Here is a 10803-nt window from a genome sequence, read left to right on the forward strand (position 1 = left end):
CACACACACACACACACAGAACCAAGTCCTCCTTGTCTTTGTTTTGCACTCTAGAAAAACCATACACTACTGCCACTCTCTGGGCGTTAGTTTGAACTGCACTGTATTCGTGAGCAGTGTGGTCTCTCTGATCTCGGAGTATACAGTACAGATGTGTTTCTCTGTCAAGTAGCAGGATTTCATAACACGTTCAGCAAAACCTGAATTTTGAAGGAAAAGGGGAGGAAAAAAATCTGTCTTCACATTTCTCCTCTGGTTTCATTTCATTTCGTCAGAGAGCCCCATGAGGCACACGCACATCTCGGATAAAGCTTGCTGACATTGAAATGTGATAGGAGTCTTTTATGTTGTTTTTATTGTTAGTTCACAGAGTTTTGCATTGCACCTCAATCCATACTTCGCAGCTTTGTACTCCATCTCAGTGCCTGATCTAAATGCGAGCGACCGAGTACGCAGCATATGTCGTACCTGACTGTTGATCCAGGGCTTCTGGTTGGGGAACATTCTGACTTGTGTGGTGGGCACAATATTTTCAACACAGGTGCTGATGTACCCAGTCACATAGCAGTTCTCCATAGTGGCTGCAGTTTGAAACACACCCCAGTCTGTTTGGGCAAAGCAGTCCTGCAGGATGCTCTCAGACTCTGGGGTCCACAGTTTAACAGGTCTGATGACAGAGTTGGATTGTTTCAGTTTCTGCCTGTAAAGTATTCAAAGTAACCGCAATTCTCTCCAAAAGCCTTTTCAGTGTTACGTGGGAGGGTGCTGTCAGACTTCTAACCTCAGTATTACAACAACAACAACAAAACTCCCGGCCTTTCAGTCTGTGAGCTGTCTGCAGCTTAACCAGCAATTTAAACTGAAACAATATTTAAAAGCCTGACAAAAACTCAGAAAAAACCCTACAAATTAGCCATATTTTGTTTCTTTATGTCTTGCGAATCATCTCACAACCATTCAAATTCATCTTGCAACCCCATGCACGGCCCAGTTATGAACCTGTGCTATTTTGGCAACTGCACATGTACTTTGAACTGTCTGTTGTCCCTCTTCAGCAAACCTGCCTTTGCACACTTTAGAAACATTTGAACTTTGGCGAACTCAGAGTTAGTATTGCGTCTGCAGAGCAGGAAAAAAAAAAGTTGTTCACAGAGAAAAAACCACAAAGATTTTACAGCGAGAATCGAAAATATTGTTGAAATTATTACGTAACTGCAGTGTGCTGTAAAATAAAAGCAGCCAGGGTGTACATGATGAGGTTACTTCAGCAGATTAATGGGGTCAGTCTTCTTTCCAGGTCTTCTATCATACCAAACTTACTTTGTTTTATACAGAAACGCCCAATAAAGTGAACAGTTGCTCGAGGCTACTGTAAGATTAAATTGATCTTGACAGTCTTTACAGCCAATGTGGTTTCAAACTTCAACAACATCACACTGTATGATGACGTATCACATACTTTTCTACTTATAGTTTTATTACAGTGTTTTGATACTTTAATTTATTGCATATTATGAGCTCAGTTTGAGTAAATGTATGTGTTATTGTTATAAAGGTGCCCTGAAAAGTCATCTCTTATAATCCATCTATACTCGAGCCCCACATAAAGCTCCTCTATCTCAGCCATTTATTAGAGATCCTCAGATAAATGAACTCTTCCTGCTTCATTTAGAGCTCGGGCACCTCAGCTCTGCTCATTGATTAGAGATGTGCTCAATAATTCAAAAAATAGCATTGGGAAAGAAGATGCTATTCATCATCAGTCAAGTCATTTGGGTGTTAGGCAATGACCCTTGCAGGCGCACCTGCTAAATCATTCGATGACATAATGAATGGGGTCATTTGTAACTGTATCATGCTGTGATTACCTATTCTTACAAAGGAGCCTTTTTGACCTCAATTCTGATTTAGTGAGTTTTGGTCTTGATACACGTGAGCCTGAAAGTACACCGAGGAGAGTTTTAGAAGTTTTAGGAAAAAGTTTTAAGGACAAGTTTTTAGAAATGTGTGCTCAGAGCTGGAATGACAGAACCAACAACGCTAAACAAAAGATGGATTTAGCCCAGAAGTACCTTAAACCTGACCAGTAACCAACAGGAGGGGGGGAATCGCCTAGTTTTATAGCAGTCTATAAGAAAATGACCCAAGGCTAACTTTCTCTTTGACCACAGCAAACACTTTCCTGATTAGGTTTACGGACTCGTTATGAATTCACTATGATCTTCATTTTGTACATTTATGGTCACATCAGTGTCCACAAGAACAATACATAAAGGTATACTTTGGAGCAGGCCAGCCTTGTGATCGAGCAGAACTATGATCAGGCAGAGTATCTCAGTTCCACAGTCCACGCTTCCATGACGGTGGCTGTGTCGGCCGTTTCCATGAAGTCTACAGCCTCAGCTTGACTCGAGGCTACAGACGTGGCTGCACGAATGTGGCTTGTGAGCTGATGGATGATGTGGAAATTGACCGTTTCATATGTGCATCTCTCATATGTCCAAATGACTCTTTGAAATGATCCCAGAAAAACACAGTTTAAGCAACACTTTTTATTGGAGAAAGAATAGTAGGGTTTTTTTTTTTTAAAGAAAATGAAAGCTACACATAAAGACAGCAACTATTTTTTTTAAAGGGGGGTCAATCCACAGAAAACACAATGGCTAAAGGTTGAAAATTACTATAGCACTGGAAACACTGCACAGTCAAAAGACAGATCTTGTTTGTACTGTAAGTGTAATTAATATCTTAAAGTGTGATTCAGGACTTCATTACAAGCTGATACCACAAAATATATATACATATATGTGTGTGCATGTACATAAGTTCCGTTTTTAATCCTCCATACTGTTTATCTACGTTACACAGCCACATACAAAATAACAGAAATGTGTCATACATGGGTATAAACTCTTGCAGAGTGCATAGTGGATGTGAATCATCCATCCGTCCATTCTCGTACACTTATCCAACTCAGGGTGCAGGGCGGCTGGAGCCTATCCCAGCTGGGAATCAAGATGAATGCTTTCATTTTTTCGTAAAATGGGTGTAACCTAGAAAATAATTATCTGTGACTGACTCCAGTTAAGTAGCTGTTTATCTCATTTTCCACAATTAATCAGTCGCGTGTTTTGAAATCGTCGGTTCATTTTTATTAATGTAACTCACAATATGGTGTAAATCTATACTGTAAATCTTATAGTTTGGAAAACTCTTTCTTTAAGCCTCTTCACACTGACCTGTGAATCATTCAGCTCAAAGATGGACCAGTGCTGTGTCTACACACAACACACAACACAGCAAACAGCATTTCAGGATTCCTTTGTCATCTGTATTTATGAATATTTATCATTATGAAAATAGGAATTTCCTAAAATTACTAAAATATTTTTTTAAAAATGTCACTTTGTTATGTGTCATTAGATAAAAACCATGCAGAGAAAATTCCCCAGGATGCTGCATCAGGTGTTAGTTTGATGACGTTTGAGGCGTCTTCTTTTCTAATTTGATCACGATGCCCTTCTCTGGTCGTAGGATGAGCTCTCCAACCGGGCGGAGGTCTTCGCGTTTCTGACAGGCTTCGACTGTGAAGTTCCGCAAAATAGCCGCCAGCACCACCTTTTCTTCCATGAGTGCGAAACGCTGACCTAAAGAAAATGACAGTAAAACAAACGAAGACGTGACGCACCTATTTGGAAACCTCACACAGCGAAGCGCGTATGGAGACTATAAATTTAAAAGTCCTTACCTATACAGTTGCGGAGTCCAGCTGAGAAGGGGACGTATGCATAGGCAGGCCTTCCCACCGAATTCTCCGGCAGAAAACGCTCAGGCCTGAACTCTTCGGGCTCGGGGAAGTACCGTGGATCACGGTGAAGAGAGTAGGTGATTATGATCGCGTTTGCGCCTTTAGGAACCTTGAAACCGTCTAAAAGTACGAAGAAAGTATGACACCAAAAACAGGCAAAACCGATTACTCAGATGCATCTGTTACGTGGCCACGACAACAGAGGAAGACTGGCTTCCCTTTTTGTGAAGAGGTATCAGCACCGTCGTGTGTTTGGGATCAATGAGCCATTTGTTTCAGGTGCCAACGATCTAATCTTTAACTCACTGATATAGCAGTCTTCACCGAGGCTACGAGCAAAGAAAGGCACAGAGGGAAACAGCCTCAGAGCCTCCTTGATCACACACTCCAGGTACTTGAGCTTCTTCAGGTCCTCAGTGCTGGTGGGCCGGGAAGATGTACCTTTGAACATTAAACAGCACCACAGCACAGATTAGACATACAGTGATACTTAACCTGCCTCAGTAGGTAAAAGTGCAACAGTACATCCTAAAATTCACCTGTAAATAGGACAGCACTCAAGACCTGTAACTCCCTATAGAGCAATAATTGTTATCAACCTTGTGACTGTAAATCAACAATCATTAACATAACAAATTAATTATATAACCAGGTGTGGTAAGGTAATCTAATAGCTCAGACACAACAGGATAAAAATAGGATAGTAACCTCTTTGCAAATATGGTGAGGTTACAAGGATTTTGGTAACTTTTTGCACTTTTAACAACCAATTGCACGTACTTGCAGTGGCCAGCTATCGCAGAACAACCACTTTTGATTCCAAGTCATTGCACAGGTCACATGGTGGGAGTCGACCTGTCTCCAAATAACTGTGATCCGAATCAGCCCATATGAAGGTTTGTGAAGGTTTGCAGACATTTGTGGCCAAATTTATAAATGCAGACAGATCACGAGGACATTGCAATCAATCTGGATCAGTCAGTGCAACTCATCTGCGATGCAACTCTTTGCAATCTGTGATTTCACTCAACTGGATACCAGTTGTTTGCGTTCTTGTTATAGTCCTATATAAAAAGCTGCATCTATGTCGGTAGTTAAATCGGAATTTTTAAATTCTTTTTTAGATCTATGCAGTTCTTGCTGTAATCTGAATATAAGTGGTTGATGTCAGTTTCTGTTTAATATTAATTTCTGTGTATGTACATTTGGGTGATTCACTGCAGTAAATTGCTGTACTATCATAAACACATTGAAAGTTATCGCTAACTTGCCCCCATTCAATCACAATCACAGTGATAGCAGACTGACTCCATGTTACTGCCGTTTTATCACCATCTTAATGCACCGCAGTCAATCTGAAGACAGCAACTGACCCTGGTCCCCATCTTCAAAGCAACCATTTCAAAGACAAAAAGGTTATAAGTTCACTGCACATGGCTACAAAAGTCATGCCACGGTCTCCAATCACTGCTTCCCCAGGTGTGGCTGTAGCATAGGGTTTACATTGGAAACATAAGTGATGACCATATGGCAAAATTATCCTTCTCTACTTGTGGACAAATTAGCCTGGTTGCCTATGGTTACAAGGCCATCGGTAAAGACAGTTATTATGCTGCACTTTTTGTCTGTGTATTCTGGCGGGTATGTTCACAGCTCTTATCCCTGAAAAAGCTCCCCGTGCCTTACAAAGAACAAATGAGTTTGAACAAAGATGAGTCAAAAAGCCCTCAGGCAGGAACAAAACAACACCATTAAAGTGGTAGAGCCTGTTATTATTACCGAACACCTCCTGTAGCTCTTGTTGAACTTTCTTGTGCACCTCAGGGTGCGAGCCCAGCAGGTGGAGAGCCCAATTCATAGCGGCGGCTGTAGTATCATGGCCCTGCAAATAAAGAGAGTTAATTAGAGACTTTTTTAAAGACCCTTTATTGAAACAGGATATGTGGATTATTCTCCCAGAAGAGGCTCACATCATTATCTCAGAAAGTAAATCCTTTATTGGCACAAAGTGCAGTTTTTTGGGTAATATAAATGTATTAATAAGAGCAGCCTTAAGTATTCCTTTTCATTGCTTAACCACCAACCCGAAACATAAAGGTGTCCACTTCCTCCTGGATGTCCTCATGGCTCATCTTGCTGCCGTCTTCATAGGTGGTGCTCAGGAGCATGTCCAGAAATGCCCGTCGTTTCCTCTTGCCTTGGTCGTTTTCGCTGTCTGACTCGTTGCAGGACATGTTCTCAGCTCTTTCATGGATCACCTGAAAATAAATGGGAAGAGAAGAAGAGATGCTTCTTCTGAACAATTTCATGATTTCTGCATGATCGCGCAACGTGGAAAAGCGACCCGCTCCGTTACTCACTTTGTAGGTAAAGGAGTGGAGGACCTTGAGTGTTTTGTCGTGGTCGCGGCCTTCACTAAAGTAAGTGTAAATGAAGTCAGGCCATAACCAAGGTGACCGCTGTCTGCGACTGACAATGTCGCTCATTCTGAGAATAAAGAGAAAGACAGCAGATTAGATCTTTTTCTTCTACTATAATTTGCATTAGAATGATAAAAGCAGTAACTCACCTGTACACGCTCCTAACATACTCCGAATCAGAGTTACTCTGTGCATAAATTTTCTTTCCCATTGCAGTTTCTGTCAAGAAATTAAGGGTATATAAATATAAAACGCCCTTTTTCAAATTATTTATTTTGTATACCTGCATTTGTTAAGCACAAAAAGGGTCAAAGGTTTATCCAACTCAAAGGGTTGACAACTTAAAGGAAAAACCTTTACAGTTCAACCCCTACAGTAAAGGGATCTGGTGTCTCCGTTATGTCGTTGCAGATATTTCACTGGATTGGATTCGCCTTCCACCTTATAGAGAAAAATGAATCTAGAGTTGTTCTGGGAGATCACCGTCATCATTTGACGACTGGACTCGTCTCTTCCAGAATGACATAATGCATGAGGGCTCAAAAAATGCGACCGAGACCCACTCATCATTTCAACCCAATTAGACTGCATGAGTGGATGAATGGTCTCACTGCTAATCCCTACCATTACCAATTCTAATGAGAGAATATGTTTTGGAAGGAGAAACCATGCCATGCTGAATCTGCTCTGTTCTGGATGCGTATCACCTTAACGCAGGGTTTTCCTTGAAGTTGTCCCAGATTTGCACATTCTGCTTACCGCAGATAATGTCGAGAGCACAGAGGGTGATGAGACTGAAGCAGTTGAATGGACCCTTCCCTGCGTGGTTTTCCAACTTCTCCACCAGAATCTCAGCCTGCTCGTTCATCACTTCCAAGAAGTCCTCCAGGATGGAGAAGTGAAAGGTGGGCGTCAGCATCTTCCTCCGCTGACGCCACTTGGTCCCAGTGCTGATCAAAGATAAGAAGGCGTTATGCACTTTATATTATTTCATTTGCAATAATAATGCTGTAGATAGGAGCTTCTTTTTGTTTTGTGCATAGTCTTAGCTCAAGTTTTGATATATGAACGATCTAAATCTTTTGATCTTTCCTGATGGACAGATGGGATGTTTGCTATGCCACAGTTATACCTAGTAAGCAGACCAGTTCCCAGCCAAGGATGCAGAAACTTGTATGCAAAAGCTTTCTCCATGTGAATGCTGTTAGCCAGAACCGGCTTAAAGAAAAAGTAGACAGAAACATGTCATGAGTAATATTTGAGGCAAAAAGTTGTTTACTTAAAGAAATCTTCAGTGCACAATCGAGCATGCTATGTTCCAACAGTCCCTGTCGTCACAGGGGGAAAGAAATGATTCACTCAGACTGACCCTGCAAGCATCCACCTTAGTCCATTATCTTATCTAGATGTATGATGAAAACAAGTTACACATACAGTTTAGGTGGGACATATTGTAACTTCTTTAAGGAACATGAGGAATTTGTGCTAAGAGGAGTAACTGGCTTCAGCTTAATGTTTGAGTGGTGGGTGGCTGGAATTCTGTATCCTGCACTGTATAAAAGTGCAAAGACATCCTAAGATGTCATCACAGACTGCTTAGCTGATCTCAAAGACTTCAACGGGATCTCATCCAATCCATCTGTAACGACAGTGCAGCTTCCACTTCAGTGACATGTGTGGTTTGTTTACCTGCTTCGCTGAACGGGGATGGAAATTGTCCATAGGCTTACTCATCACAGGCATATTTACAGTATAAGACGTGCTGCATCCACTCTGTATTTTGGATAGGTGTCAGTCCGCTTACCTCAACCGTCTCAGCGTGATACAGAACCACAAAGGGGACCGGCCCGACCCAGAGTTTAAACAGCGGCTTATCTCGGAACTCCCAGGTAAAATCCTGAATTTGACGAAAGAAGTCTTAAAGAGAAAAATAAAGATGTTGGGTACAAAAATCACGAGAAACTCAATGTGCTTCATCACTTTGAGTACTTTAAATGAACACGTTGCTTGCTTGCTTACCGCCCGCATTGTTTTTGAACTGCAGAGCATTCCCAATGAAGGGGTAAGTGGTTCCCAGCTCAGGGATCGGCTTCATCTCAAACCATTTGTGCAGGTAATCGCTCAGCAGCTTGTAGGTTAAGTAGGTCAGAAAAGCAACAAAGATGCTAACTCCGAGTAAAGTTGTGCTGTAAGTGCCAATTAAAACTGCCATTTTTCATGCCGTGTGTGTGCTCAGCCTGTGTGTGCTGAAATGTCGGTGCCAGGCTGTCCTTAAAAGCTCTGTGACATGTTTTTGCCCTGCCTTTTACTCCTCCTCTCCTCTACTGTCCTGTAGTGGGTAAAGGGGACCCCTGGTCTTACATTGCCATCTATTGCCCAGGAGGAGAGGAGGATGTGTGAGGGACTTCATAGAAAGTTTATTAAATTGACATTTATAGCATGGGATAACAGGTAAATGTACATTTTAAAATATGAAAAACGTGCTCTCTGCTGGCACGAATTACATAACCCGTGTTAATTATTTACTGCGTGATCAAGAACTTTGTCCGATTTATTATCTCCGTGTATTTATCCACATTAACAGTTCGTGTCCTACCTGCCTGGTTAATAAGTGACAGTCTTATCTGTGATTGCCTTGTGTTTTTTTTTCTTTTTATGTCATCATAGCTCTTCAGCTTTGCACGCTAATTACCTTTAGCAATGGAAGGAGTGAGCCTGTAATATCTCATTCCTGTTTGAGCCAGGATTTTTGCTGCCCAGGCCCCACAGCTACTGAAAGGACTTACACTCCTTTACTAGAGAGCCCTGCTTTAAAATATGTGGTCTGCCAGTCTCCTTGATGTTAATGCATCAACATTAATAAGCATTGATATCTTCCCTGATGCTGGCTTTTGAAATGTGAGCTGATAACAAGGAAGGAAGGTCTCTGTTTTGACAAGGTGGTGCCCGAGGTTTCCAAAAAGGATTTGAAAATCACAGATTTTACGACAGGAGAGTTTTTAACTTTTCCTCAGTCGATTTTAACTGGAGATTTTGCTAGTAGTGGCTTTGACTCGTGCAGAGAATTCTCTGAATCTTTTAATAATACCATGTGTCTAAGTGATGAATTCTTAGATAAACCCTCCCAAGAAAGCCTGAACCATTGTGGGAATGTGATTTGTTTTCAGTAATTTCCAGACATTGTAGTCTACAAAGACTGTAAAAATGTCTGTCTGTGCTTTTTTAAAATCACTTTTAGAAACGAACATCCTTAAGACAATTTGTTCAGCCTTAAGAATGTTTTGAAAAAGTATTTGTTGGAAAATAAGCATGCCATTTAAATATTGACTGATAATAAGGTAAAAATAATTTTGGTAGTTTTTACGGTAAAACATTTCCGCTGGTAAAAAAAAAAACAAAAAACTAGGTAAAGACAGTGCACCTTAAAAACATATCTGAGTGGCTGGAAATTAGAACAACTTCGTAGCTTGCTTTTGACTCCTTAGTACAAAATGTAATACTGAGCTTTAGCCACTAGATGTTCGATGTCAACTTCTTCTTTTTTGTTTGTTTTTTCCATATTACCCTCTGCATTGGCATACAATATAAAATAGGACTAGACTGGAAACAACAATAAAGGAGGATGTTACGAATGAGCAAGCAATAAATCCGCGAATTCCACGATTTTTATATTATTAATAAAACGTTTAATATTTTTATTTAAAATATTTATGCGGTTTTATTGCATTTATTATGCAAAAATACAACTCTTGGAGTCAGTCTCGTGCAATCAGTAGCGGTTTTTGATACGGGCGACACGGGCGGTTGCCCGGGGCGGCATCACGGGCATCGGCAAAAAAAATAAAAATAAAAAATTGCTCGTACTCATGCTGCCCCGACATCAGCCAGCGCACATTGGGAATGGCATATACCGATCGGTTTTCTATCGCCCATTTGCTGGGAGTAAGGACGCCCTCCGTTTGCGAGGTGCGCCTGCTGCTTGCGGCACAGGGAGGAGAGGACGGGGCGGCGACGGATTCACTGGTGGCTGGAGCGGCATCTAATAACCAACTCGCAAAAATAAAAACAAACCAACAAACACGAAAACACCAGACATCATGATACAGACTTATAATTTGCGCCGATGTTTTTTCGAAATTCTATACGTGAAAAGTGAGCGCGAGAGCCCTCAGTGCGCCTGCTTGCTGCTGAAGTCAAAGTAAACTTTATTGTCATCTCCGCTACATACAGTCCAGTGTAGAGAGAGACGAGACGACGAGGCTCCAGTTACAGCAGTGCAAGTAAACAAACAATAAATATAAGAAGAGTAAGAAAATGAATATACACTTTAGGACAAGGGGTAAAGGGATCAATAACAATTTAAAATTTATAATTTACAGTTTGATGATTTAAAGTACACACAACCCTTCAAAAGGGGAGGGGGGGCGGCTACTTCCAGATAGAGCACATTTCATTCATAATGATGTAAATCCAAACCCATTATGTATTCATGATTTGAATCCTGGGTTGTGTGAAATCCCAGAAATAAACCTTAGACAAAGTGAATCTGTGAACTAAGGTGTAGGTCTATTAGGT

At 41.1% G+C, this 10803-nt stretch overlaps 1 protein-coding gene across 1 annotated transcript; it reads right to left on the minus strand.

Annotated features, from left to right (window-relative positions):
- Window positions 1–2642: 2642 nt before the first annotated feature.
- cyp4v2a (cytochrome P450, family 4, subfamily V, member 2a) lies at window positions 2643–8525 on the minus strand. The gene is made up of 11 exons (XM_005746939.1): window positions 8248–8525; window positions 8033–8145; window positions 7361–7446; window positions 6988–7178; window positions 6378–6447; window positions 6169–6295; window positions 5893–6066; window positions 5588–5690; window positions 4115–4249; window positions 3749–3928; window positions 2643–3647 (listed from the first exon to the last, which is right to left on the minus strand). Exons 1-11 carry the CDS (start codon window positions 8438–8440, stop codon window positions 3469–3471), a joined length of 1551 nt encoding a protein of 516 aa, XP_005746996.1. The 5' UTR covers window positions 8441–8525; the 3' UTR covers window positions 2643–3468.
- Between the last annotated feature and the right edge of the window lie 2278 nt (window positions 8526–10803).

This window comes from Pundamilia nyererei, unplaced genomic scaffold (genome assembly GCF_000239375.1).
Source record: "Pundamilia nyererei isolate P.nyererei 1_Seehausen unplaced genomic scaffold, PunNye1.0 scaffold00186, whole genome shotgun sequence".
Taxonomy (NCBI): Eukaryota; Metazoa; Chordata; class Actinopteri; order Cichliformes; family Cichlidae; genus Pundamilia; species Pundamilia nyererei.